General features: G+C 47.5%; 1 protein-coding gene across 2 annotated transcripts in view; it reads left to right on the forward strand.

The window, feature by feature from the left end:
- Positions 1 to 11,248, forward strand: part of LOC135504019 (serine/threonine-protein kinase receptor R3-like) — a 37,976-nt gene extending 26,728 nt beyond the window's left edge. For both annotated transcript variants that reach the window (XM_064922265.1, XM_064922266.1), the window contains exons 9-11: positions 3,339 to 3,536; positions 9,372 to 9,502; positions 10,232 to 11,248. In XM_064922265.1, coding sequence (XP_064778337.1) covers positions 3,339 to 3,536; positions 9,372 to 9,502; positions 10,232 to 10,411 — 509 coding nt within the window. In that variant the 3' untranslated portion in view covers positions 10,412 to 11,248. The remainder of the gene's footprint in view (positions 1 to 3,338; positions 3,537 to 9,371; positions 9,503 to 10,231) is intronic.
- Positions 11,249 to 12,511: the final 1,263 nt, after the last annotated feature.

Below are 12,511 nucleotides of genomic sequence, written 5' to 3' on the forward strand. Positions count from 1 at the left end.
GAGAGAGGGCTGATGGAGAGAGGACTAGAGGAGAGAGTGCTGAAGGAGAGGGCTAGAGGAGAGAGGGCTGAAGGATAGAGGGCTGAAGGGGAGAGGGCTGAAGGGGAGAGGGCTAGAGGAGAGAGGGCTGAAGGAGAGAGGGCTAGAGGAGAGAGGGCTGAAGGGGAGAGGGCTGAAGGAGAGGGCTGAAGGAGAGAGGGCTGAGGAGAGAGGGCTAGAAGGAGAGAGGGGAGGAGAGGGCTGAAGGAGGGCTGAAGGAGAGAGGGCTGATGGAGAGAGGGCTAGAGGAGAGAGGGCTGAAGGAGAGAGGGCTAGAGGAGAGAGGGCTGAAGGGGAGAGGGCTGAAGGAGAGAGGGCTGATGGAGAGAGGGCTAGAGGAGACAGGGCTGAAGGAGAGAGGGCTGATGGAGAGAGGGCTAGAGGAGAGAGGGCTGAAGGAGAGAGGGCTAGAGGAGAGAGGGCTGAAGGATAGAGGGCTAGAGGGGAGAAGGGGAGAGGGCTGAAGGAGAGAGGGCTAGAGGGAGAGAGGGTGAGGGAGAGAGGGCTAGATAGGAGAGAGGGCTGAGGAGAGAGATAGAGGAGAGAGGGCTAGAGGAGAGAGGGCTGAAGGGGAGAGGGCTGAAGGAGAGAGGGATAGAGGAGAGAGGGCTGAAGGAGAGAGGGATAGAGGAGAGAGGGCTAGAGGAGAGAGGGCTGAAGGAGAGAGGGATAGAGGAGAGAGGGATAGAGGAGAGAGGGCTGAAGGAGAGAGGGCTGAAGAAGAGAGGGCTGAAGGAGAGAGGGATAGAGAAGAGAGGGCTGAAGGAGAGAGGGAGGAGAGGGCTGAAGGAGGAGGGCTAGAGAGGGCTGAAGGAGAGAGGGCTGAAGGGGAGAGGGCTGAAGGGGAGAGGGCTAGAGGAGAGAGGGCTAGAGGAGAGAGGGCTGAGGGAGAGAGGGCTGAAAGAGAGGGAGATAGGGGAGAGAGGGCTGAAGGAGAGAGGGCTGAATGAGAGAGGGCTAGAGGAGAGAGGGATAGAGGAGAGAGGGCTGAAGGAGAGAGGGATAGAGGAGAGAGGGATAGAGGAGAGAGGGCTGAAGGAGAGAGGGCTAAAGGAGAGAGGAGAGAGGGCTGAAGGAGAGAGGGATAGAGGAGAGGGCTGAGGGGGATAGAGGAGAGAGGGCTGATGGAGGATAGAGGGGAGAGAGGGCTGAAGGAGAGAGGGATAGAGAGGGCTGAAGGAGAGGGCTGAAGGAAGGGGAGAAGGAGAGAGGGATAGAGGGCTGAGAGAGGGATAGAGGGCTAGAGGAGAGGGCTGAAGGAGAGAGGGATAGAGGAGAGAGGGATAGAGGAGAGAGGGATAGAGGGTTGAAGGAGAGAGGGATAGAGGAGAGAGGGCTGAAGGAGAGAGGGATAGAGGAGAGAGGGATAGAGGGCTGAAGGAGAGAGGGCTAGAGGAGAGAGGGCTGAAGGAGAGAGGACTAGAGGAGAGAGTGCTGAAGGAGAGGGCTGAAGGGGAGAGGGCTAGAGGAGGAGAGGGCTGAAGGAGAAGGGATAGAGGGCTGAAGGGGAGAGGGCTAGAGGAAGGGGGAGAGAGGGCTGAAGGAGAGAGGGCTGAGGAGAGAGGGCTGAAGGAGGGATAGAGGAGAGGGCTAGAGAAGAGAGGGCTGAAGGAGAGAGGGCTAGAGAAGAGAGGGCTGAAGGAGAGAGGGCTGAAGGAGAGAGGACTGAAGGAGAGAGGGCTGATGGAGAGAGGGCTAGAGGAGAGAGGGCTGAAGGAGAGAGGGCTAGAGGAGAGAGGGCTGAAGGAGAGAGGGAAGGAGAGGGCTAGAGGGATAGAGAGGGGATAGAGGAGAGAGGGCTGAAGGAGAGGGCTAGAGGAGAGAGGGATAGAGGAGAGAGGGCTGAAGGAGAGAGGACTGAAGGAGAGAGGGCTAGAGGAGAGAGGGATAGAGGGGAGGAGAGGGCTAGAGGAGAGAGGGCTGAAGGAGGAGAGGGCTAGAAGGAGAGCTGAAGGGAGAGGGCTGAAGGAGAGAGGGCTAGAGGAGAGAGGGTTGAAGGGGAGAGGGCTAGAGGAGAGAGGGCTAGATGAGAGAGGGCTGAGGAGAGAGGGCTGAAGGATAGAGGAGAGGGCTAGAGAGGAGAGGGAGGGGCTGGGCTGAAGGAGAGGGCTGATGGAGAGGGAGAGGGCTGAAGGAGAGAGGGCTGAGGAGGGGAGAGGGCTAGAGGAGAGAGGGTTGAAGGGGAGAGGGCTAGAGAGGAGGGAGAGGGCTGAAGGAGAGAGGGCTAGAGGAGAGAGGGCTGAAGGAGAGAGGGAGGGGAGAGGGCTAGAGGAGAGAGGGGGCTAAGAGGGAGAGGGAGGAGGAGAGGGCTGAAGGAGAGAGGGATAGAGGAGAGAGGGCTGAAGGAGAGAGGGATAGAGGAGAGAGGGATAGAGGGCTGAAGGAGAGAGGGCTAGAGGAGACAGGGCTGAAGGAGAGAGGGCTGATGGAGAGAGGACTAGAGGAGAGAGGGATAGAGGGTTGAAGGAGAGAGGGCTGAAGGAGGGCTGAAGGGGAGAGGGCTGAGAGAGGGCTAGAGGAGAGAGGGCTGAAGGAGAGAGGGCTGAGGAGAGAGGGCTGAGAGGAGAGAGGGCTGAAGGAGAGAGGGCTGAAGGGAGAGGGCTGAGGGAGAGGGCTAGAGGAGAGAGGGCTGAAGGGGAGAGGGCTGAAGGGAGAGAGGGAGGGCTGAAGGAGAGAGGGGAGAGAGGGCTGAAGGAGAGAGGGCTGAGAGGAGAGAGGGCTAGAGGAGAGAGGAGAGAGGGCTAGAGGAGGGCTGAAGAGAGAGAGGGCTGAAGGAGAGAGGGATAGAGGAGAGAGGGATAGAGGAGAGAGGGCTAGAGGGAGAGAGGGCTGAAGGAGAGAGGGATAGAGGAGAGAGGGCTGAAGGAGAGAGGGGAGGGAGAGGGCTAGAGGAGGGAGAGAGGGCTGAAGGAGAGAGGGATAGAGGGGAGAGAGGGCTGAAGGAGAGAGAGGGCTGAGGAGAGAGGAGAGAGGGCTGAAGGAGAGAGGGAAGGAGAGAGGGCTAGATGAGAGAGGGCTGAAGGAGAGAGGGCTAGAGGAGAGAGGGCTGAAGGAGAGAGGGCTAGAGGAGAGAGGGCTGAAGGAGAGAGGGATAGAGGAGAGAGGGCTAGAGGAGAGAGGGCTGAAGGAGAGAGGGATAGAGGAGAGAGGGCTGAAGGAGAGAGGGCTAGAGGAGAGAGGGCTAGAGGAGAGAGGGCTGAAGTGGAACTAAAATCTGTTATTATTGTGCCAATTCAGGTTTGACCTCCCTGTTTCAAAATGTTTTCTCCCCAGTGAACATGACCCTGTTGTGTCCCCAGGTCTGGCTGTGATGCATTCCCAGACCAGTGACTATCTGGATGTGGGGAACAACCCCAGAGTGGGAACCAAACGTTACATGGCCCCGGAGGTCCTGGACGAGAGCATCCGCATGGACATCTTTGAGTCGTACAAGCAGACAGACATCTGGGCCCTGGGCCTAGTCCTCTGGGAGATTTCCACAAGGACCACAGTAAACGGTAACACACACACATAGGAACACACAGGAACACACATGCAACTATGAGGTCAACAAAAATGCTCTGTTGTCTTTAATTGAAACATGAACTGTGGCCCAGTTTGTAAGAGTGTAGTGCTGGTAACGTTAAGGTCATGTGTTCAATTCCCGCAGGGATCACATACACGTGTGCTGTACTCTCTGTTTTAAAGCTTCTGTCTGAATGAATATGAAGCCATTCTAACCAAAGTGACCTGAGGTGTGTTTCTCATGATTGATCATTTTAATACACTTACCCACATACTGGACCACAACATCCAGTCAAGCATAGTACTGAGAGTAGAATTTCAATTGTCTAAATACTCATGCACCAGAACTATTGGACCTCTAGAACATGTACACTCCATCCCAAATGACACCCTATTCCCTATGTAGTGCACTGCCTTTTGACCCCTTTGGGTCTTGACCAAAAGTAGTGCACTATATAAGGAAGAAGATGCCATTTGGGATGAAGTTGAGCAGTGTAGGATGTTCTATCTGGCAGTCTGTGTCTGTCTCTATCCTCTCTCATGATTAGCCGTCAAGTAATTATAAACACTCTTATCTGGTGTCAGCACTCTCCCACCTCACATAGGCCAGATGCTCTCTCTCTCTGTCTGTCTGTCTGTCTCTCTCTCTCTCTCTCTCTCTCTGTCTCTCTCTGTCTCTCTCTGTCTCTCTGTCTCTGTCTCTCTCTCTGTCTCGGTCTCTCTCTCTGTCTCTCTCTCTCTGTCTCTCTCTCTCTGTGTCTCTTTCTCTCTGTCTCTCTCTCTGTCTCTCTGTCTCTCTCTCTCTCTCTCTCTCTCTCTCTCTCTCTCTCTCTCTTTCACACACATGCATACACTCACACACACAAATACACACACACACACACATGCATACACACAAACACACGCGCACACACATGCATACACGCATACATACACACATTCACACATTTGGTCACACGCACACATACGAACACAGTTGCACACATACACACACAACCAGGCCTCACATAACTCAATCACAATACACTCTCTCTCCGGGGATTCCGTATCTCAGCTCTTGTTAGTCCAACATATAGCTCATCTCTCCTACTCTCCACTATCTGAAGTTCAGAGTACTGTTTCAGTCCTGTGTGAAATTAAATATGTATGTATGTGTATGAAACCAACATATACAGTTGAAGCCGGATGTTTCCATACACTAAGGTTGGAGACATTAAAACTTGTTTTTCAACCACTCCACAAATGTCTTGTTAACAAACTATAGTTTTGGCAAGTCGGTTAGGACATCTACTTTGTGCATGACACAAGTAATTTTTCCAACAATTGTTTACAGACAGATTTTTTCACTTATAATTCACTGTATCACAATTCCAGTGGGTCAGAAGTTTACATACACTAAGTTGACTGTGCCTTTAAACAGCTTGGAAAATTCCAGAAAATGATGTCATGGCTTTAGAAGCTTCTAATTGACATAATTCGAGTCAATTGGAGATGTACCTGTGGATGTATTTCAAGGCCTACCTTCAAACTCAGTGCCTCTTTGCTTGACATCATGAGAAAATCAAAAGATATCAGCCAAGACTTCAGATTTTTTTTGTATATGTCCACAAGTCTGGTTGATCCTTGGGAGCCATTTCCAAACGCCTGAAGGTACCACGTTCATCTGTACAAACAATAGTATGCAAGTATAAACACCATGGGACCACGCAGCCGTCATACCGCTCAGGAAGGAGACGCGTTCTGTCTCCTACAGATGAACGTACTTTGGTGCGAAAAGTGCAAATCAATCCCAGAACAACAGCAAAGGACCTTGTGAAGATGCTGGAGGAAACAGGTACAAAAGTATGTGTATCCACAGTAAAACGAGTCCCAAATCGACATAACCTGAAACGCCGCTCAGCAAGGAAGAAGCCACTGCTCCAAAACCACCATAAAAAAAGCCAGTCTACAGTTTGCAACTGCACATGGGGACAAAGATCATACTTTTTGGAGAAATGTCCTCTGGTCTGATGAAACAAAAATAGAACTGTTTGGCTATAATGACCATTGTTATGTTTGGTGGAAAAAGGGGGAGGTTTGCAAGCCGAAGAACACCATCCCAACCGTAAAGCACGGGGCTGGCAGCATCATGTTGTGGGGGTGCTTTAATGCAGGAGGGACTGGTGCACTTCACAAAATAGATGGCATCATGGAGGAAAATTATGTGGATATATTGAAGCAACATCTCAAGACTTCAGTCAGGAAGTTAAAGTTTGGTGGCAAATGGGTCTTCCAAATGGACAATGACCCCAGGCATACTTCCAAAGTTGTGGCAAAATGGCTTAAGTACAACAAAGTCACGGTATTGGAGTGGCCATCACAAAGCCCTCTATCTCATTTCTGTTTTGTCTGTCTTGGTGTCTGTAATGTCATGGTGTCTGTGGTGTCATGGTGCCTGTAGTATCATGGTGTCTGTAGTATCATGGTGTCTGTAGTATCATGGTGCCTGTAGTGTCATGGTGTCTCCAGTGTCATGGTGTCGGTGGTGTCATGGCGTCTGTAATGGTATGTTGTCTGTAGTGTCAAGATGTCTGTAGTCTCATGGTGTTTGGAGTGTCATGGTGTCTGTGGTGCCATGATGTCTGTAGTGTCACAGTGTCTGTAGTGTCACAGTGTCTGTAGTGTCACAGTGTCTGTAGTGTCACAGTGTCTGTAGTGTCACAGTGTCTGTAGTGTCACAGTGTCTGTAGTGTCAGTGTCTGTAGTGTCACAGTGTCTGTAGTGTCACAGTGTCTGTAGTGTCACAGTGTCTGTAGTGTCACAGTGTCTGTAGTGTCACAGTGTCTGTAGTGTCAGTGTCTGTAGTGTCAGTGTCTGTAGTGTCAGTGTCTGTAGTGTCACAGTGTCTGTAGTGTCACAGTGTCTGTAGTGTCACAGTGTCTGTAGTGTCACAGTGTCTGTAGTGTCACAGTGTCTGTAGTGTCACAGTGTCTGTAGTGTCACAGTGTCACGAACCGACTCAAAGCCCGTAACAAAGGGAGACAACGTGGAGATAAGGAGTAACAAAATATATATTTATTAACCAAAGCAACTTAGGAAAATATACAATGGTGTGTGTAATCAGTAATCAGTAGTGTAAGTGAGTGTTTTGCATGCATGAATGAATGTGATAATGCAAGGTGTTGAAAGGTGCCAATGCAAACAAACAATAGGCCACCAAGAACCACAACACAATCTACAAAGGTGTCTGCATGGAGAGAGTCTCCTCCATGAATGTGGAAGAGGTCTATTTATCCTGGGACACCTGGCCCAGGTGTTTCCCATGTAGCTGACGACCCTCCCCAACTCCGCCCACCGGCATCCTAATAAGGAAACAAGAACAAAGACAGAATACGGCAGACAGAGTGGGAGGGTCGTCACATTCTCCCCATAAAACCGGGGACCAACAAGGACCCCGGAACAACATACCAGCCTCTGCAGTCCCAAATTGACACAGCCTCTGCAGTCCCAAATTGACACAGCCTCTGCAGTCCCAAATTGACACAGCCTCTGCAGTCCCAAATTGACACAGCCTCTGCAGTCCCAAATTGACACAGCCTCTGCAGTCCCAAATTGACACAGCCTCTGCAGTCCCAAATTGACACAGCCTCTGCAGTCCCAAATTGACACAGCCTCTGCAGTCCCAAATTGACACAGCCTCTGCAGTCCCAAATTGATGAGGGGTTATGTATTCACACCTCCACCAACCAACCTCCTCCCCAGACCTCAGCAACCTTTGCGCATAGGAAGCAATATTTAAGAGGAAAGAAAAGACCAGGAGGGAACAGACAGGAAAGATAGAAGATGACAACCCCAACCAATGGTCAGTCACGTAAACATTCAGTAACATGGCACAAAAGACCACAACAGCTACAAAATCCAACGAAAAGAACATCAGGGTCTTTAATTTTTACAACTCCCAACGATTCATAGTCACTTCCAAAGATTCATAGTCACTTCCAACGATTCATAGTCACTTCCAACGAAACAGAATTTCACTAATTTCAATTATTTAACCTTGTAGTGGTCAGCCATCTTCAACAGCTGTTCTTTAGTACATAATTCTAACAGGTCCTCTGATGGAAAGCGAATTAACTTGTGTACATGAGACACCATAGTCATAAGTAAAGTAAATAATCTTGCTCAACCCCTCTGCTGAGCACATCAGACCACAACCAGAGAAATGACAATCACCCTGAGCACCACAGAAGAGAGATGAGATATGGAGCTTCCCCAAACCTACAATAACTCAACCCTAGTCTTCGTGCAGATTTGCGGTGGGAATTTACGCACTGTAGCCCGCTGGCAAGGAAATAGAACTCCCCAGCATGCTGGAAAATTCCACCAAGCCACAGATGTGCCCCCGAGACAACTGCTCAGTCCACAGACACCACACAAAAATAACAAACATTTAACCATGCCAAACATGTCCAAAAATGAAACACGTCGCTAAGCCTATCAGGGGTAAAAGGCTATAGCTCCAGGTAGCAAGTTCCACTACCCTACACAAATCTCCTACCGAGGTACACAGCCGATTTACTCACCTCAGACTGACTTCCCAACAGAAAGCAGAACAAGAGTTCAGGCTAGGCAGGGCCTGGAAACTAACCATTATCTCTCTCCAACGCAGCACACAAACCAAGCAACAAAAGCAACCAATACTGGGCCGATCAAACTCAAACACAATATGCAAACCAAACACGTACCTCCACGGTCTCCCAAACCAATAGTTCAAAGATCCCGGATGAGCCCCCACTTGTCACGAACCGACTCAAAGCCCGTAACAAAGGGAGACAACGTGGAGATAAGGAGTAACAAAATATATATTTATTAACCAAAGCAACTAAGGAAAATATACAATGGTGTGTGTAATCAGTAATCAGTAGTGTAAGTGAGTGTTTTGCATGCATGAATGAATGTGATAATGCAAGGTGTTGAAAGGTGCCAATGCAAGCAAACAAAAGGCCACCAAGAACCACAACACAATCTACAAAGGTGTCTGCATGGAGAGAGTCTCCTCCATGAATGTGGAAGAGGTCTATTTATCCTGGGACACACCTGGCCCAGGTGTTTCCCATGTAGCTGACGACCCTCCCCAACTCCGCCCCAACTAAGGAAACAAGAACGACCCAGACCGGCATCCATGAATAAGGTCACAGTGTCTGTAGTGCCATTATGTTTGTTGTATTGTGAGAATGGTGTCAAAGATCATGAAGTGTCACAGTGTCAGACAGATGTTTGGGAGTAGTGTCATGGTGTCAGTGTCATTATGTTTGTTGTATTGTGATGTCTGTAGTGTCACAGTGTCTGTAGTGCCATTATGTTTGTTGTATTGTGATGTCTGTAGTGTCATGGTGTCTGTAGTGTCATGATGTTTGTTGTATCGTGATGTCTGTAGTGTCATGGTGTCTGTAGTGTCATGATGTTTGTTGTATCATGATGTCTGTAGTGTCATGGTGTCTGTAGTGTCATGATGTTTGTTGTATCGTGATGTCTGTAGTGTCATGGTGTCTGTAGTGTCATGATGTCTGTAGTGTCACAGTGTCTGTAGTGTCATGATGTTTGTTGTATCGTGATGTCTGTAGTGTCATGGTGTCTGTAGTGTCATTATGTTTGTTGTTTCGTGATGTCTGTCGTGTCATGGTTCCTGTAGTGTCACAGTGTCTGTAGTTTTCCCACCAATTCCTTGCCACCTCAGTCATCATTAAGATAGAATGTTGGCCAACTCCTTTGGAGTGAAGACGTAGATATACTGGTACTGACTGTATATGTAACATGTTCCTCAGGGGTGATTGTGTTTGTTGTTCCAGGGATAGTGGAAGAGTACCGTCCCCCTTTCTTTGACATGGTGCCCTCTGACCCCAGCTTTGAGGAGATGAAGAAGGTGGTGTGTTTGGACAAGCAAAGACCCAGTATGCACAACAGGCTGCACTCTCACCCGGTGAGACACACAGATGCACATACTCTGAGTGTACAAAACATTAGGAACTCCGGATCTTTCCATGACAGTCTGACCAGGTGAATCCAGGTGAAAGCTATGATCCCTTATTGATGTCACTTGATAAATCGACTTTAATCAAATCAAAATTACATTTTATTGGTCACATATACATGGTTAGCAGATGTTATTGCGAGTGTAGCGAAATGATTACATGCGTATATGAACGGGAGGAGACAGATTAAAGAAGGATTTTTAAGCCTTGAGACAATTGAGACATGGATTGTGTCTGTGTGCCATTCAAGACAAAAGATTTAAGTGCCTTTGAACGGGGTATGGTAGTAGGTGCCAGGCGCACCGGTTTGAGTATGTCAAGAGCTGCAATTCTGCTGGGTTTTTACCCTCAACAGTTTCTTGTGTTTATCAAGAATGGTTCTCCACCCAAAAGACATCCAGCCAAATTGATACAACTGTGGGAAGTACTGGAGTCAACATGGGCCAGCATCCCTGTGGAACGCTTACAACACCTTGTTGTCCATGCCCTGACAAGTTGAGGCTGTTCTGAGGGCAAAAGGAAGGGGTGCAAGTCAATATTAGGAAGGTGTTTCTAATGTTTTGTACAGTCAGTGTATAGACACGCGCACACACACCATCAATAGTGACTTTCTACTGTACGTACAGTGATAGAACAGTGTGATTTTATGGTGGGTCTCTCTCTTTCTATGTGTACAGATCCTGTCTTCCATTACCAAGGTGATGAAGGAGTGTTGGTTCCAGAGCCCTCCAGCCCGCCTCACAGCTCTCCGTGTCAGAAAGACCCTCTCCAAGCTGGACCAGGACCATGGCTACCCCACAGAGAAACTCAAAATGGATCTGCAGGCCTCAACTCCAGACTACAAGCAGCACGTCTAGACCTTAACATAAGACTACAACCAGCACACCAACATTAGGGCTGATAGTCTCTATATAAGACTATCTATATCCTTTGCTACTATGTAAGAATCTCAGTGTCCCATATTTCTGGTGCCTCTTCCTAAAAGGCCCTCACCAACCTTCCGTATACTGCCTGGGTCATTTCATCAGGATTACGATAGAAGAATTGTATGTATTTGCTCCGGCATATTAATTTGGTGAGATTTGGAATGGGACAAGCAAAAGCATCGACAAATAAGGACTTGGATTTTTGAAGAGTTTACTGAAAGGACTTCCATGGGAACATGGACATTGTTTTCCCCAAGCGGCCCACAGGATTGAGAGATCATCAGAGTTTGGTCCTTGTTATAGCCTTATCCTGTGATACTTTGGGGATGGACATGCCGCCTTTGGATCAGTGAGGCCTTGTGATGTATGATCAGAATGATCATTTACAAGCGGCCGTTAATGTCTTGCTAGTGCCTTATTTGTTTTGATGCACTATACAGAATCTATACATATTCATTGATTTTGTATATCCTGGAAGCCTTTAGAGCTGACCATAAACAGTACCCTGATAATGTGCTACTCATGATCGTAGTATAAGCCCAGAGCTAATGAATTAGTTGTATCTAGCAATAGAATAATGTATCTTTCACCAGCGTTGGATTTACTGTAAAAGCTGCTCAAAGTTAAAGTAACTATGTATATTATGATATTTATGTATTTCTATTTATATTTTATCTGAAATTATATATGCAATACTTTCAGTGTAGAAATAATATCATTGTCATCACTACCATTCAACATTAAGGGAATTAAAAAACATTACATTGATTACAGGGTATTTAATTTATCCATAGACACATGTTTATTAACCTACTAAAAATGGTTGAAATGTGTTTGTATGCTGCTCACCTCACTCTGAAATTACATTTGAATTAGGCTACTAAAAGATGAGTTGTTATGCTGGTCGGGAAAAAGGGCCTAATTGTCCACCAGAGGGCACCAGACACGATATAGATCATCTGACTCAAATGAATGAACCCTTTGGTTCAGTGGAGTCGTCTTCAGCTATGTTTTTCAGCATTGGCCTACAATCCAAAACAATCAAAAATAGTGTCAAAATCTGCCTCTTTTTTGCATATTCACTTTGTCTTTGATTTTAATTTGTTCTATTCAGATGTCATGTTTTAAGTGTCAGTTGGCACTGTGAATGCCAGGTTTTACATCCGTCTCTACAAGGAGCTATCAGCAGATATTTCAGATCTGTCAATGACATTTCAGAAGGAGAATACACCCAGACTATTTCACCCAGACTTATCGTATATTTACTGTTATGTAAATGGGACAAACTCCTGCTCCTCCTCAAACATAAACAAATATTCTTACTGTATATATATATATGTGTGTGTGTGTGTGTGTGTGTGTGTGTGTGTGTGTGTGTGTGTGTGTGTGTGTGTGTGTGTGTGTGTGTGTGTGTGTGTGTGTGTGTATGTGTGTGTGTGTGTATGTATATATATATATATATATATATATATATATGTGTGTGTGTGTGTGAGTGCCTGCATACATGTGTGTGTGACCGTGTTTGTATCTCTTTGTGTTACAATGAGAGAGGCATTTCTCTACCAGATATTTTCTGTTTTGACCTAGTTAGAAAATGCCAAAGTGTGGAGTTAGTGAAGTGTGAAAGAAGCAGGTCTAATTTGGCCAGCACATGTTTCTATTACGTCTGGAGGCTCTCCTTTTCTTTCCACAAAGAGAAGACAAGTAAAGGTTTTCAAAGTTAATCTGTGTCTATTCAACATGAGCTTAGAACACTGTGTGAGTGTGGATGGAAATGGATTCCAGTCTATCTGTCCATTCATCTACAATATCGATTCTTCAGCCTGTGTGGGTGTGGGTGTGTGTGTTACTCTATATGTCTGGCTGGTGTTGACCAAACTCCAGAGAGATAATACGCTCCATGCCGCAGTCTGTCTGTCTGGCCATGCAGTCAGATTAAGAGCTGGTTATTTTTAACACCGTAGAAGGGGGTTGTTCAAGTATCAAAGGCCAAGCGCCACTCTCCTTTTGAGAGAGTGAGCTGAGCCCCTC

The sequence above is a fragment of the Oncorhynchus masou genome, chromosome 18, assembly GCF_036934945.1.
Source record: "Oncorhynchus masou masou isolate Uvic2021 chromosome 18, UVic_Omas_1.1, whole genome shotgun sequence".
In the NCBI taxonomy this organism is placed as follows: Eukaryota; Metazoa; Chordata; class Actinopteri; order Salmoniformes; family Salmonidae; genus Oncorhynchus; species Oncorhynchus masou.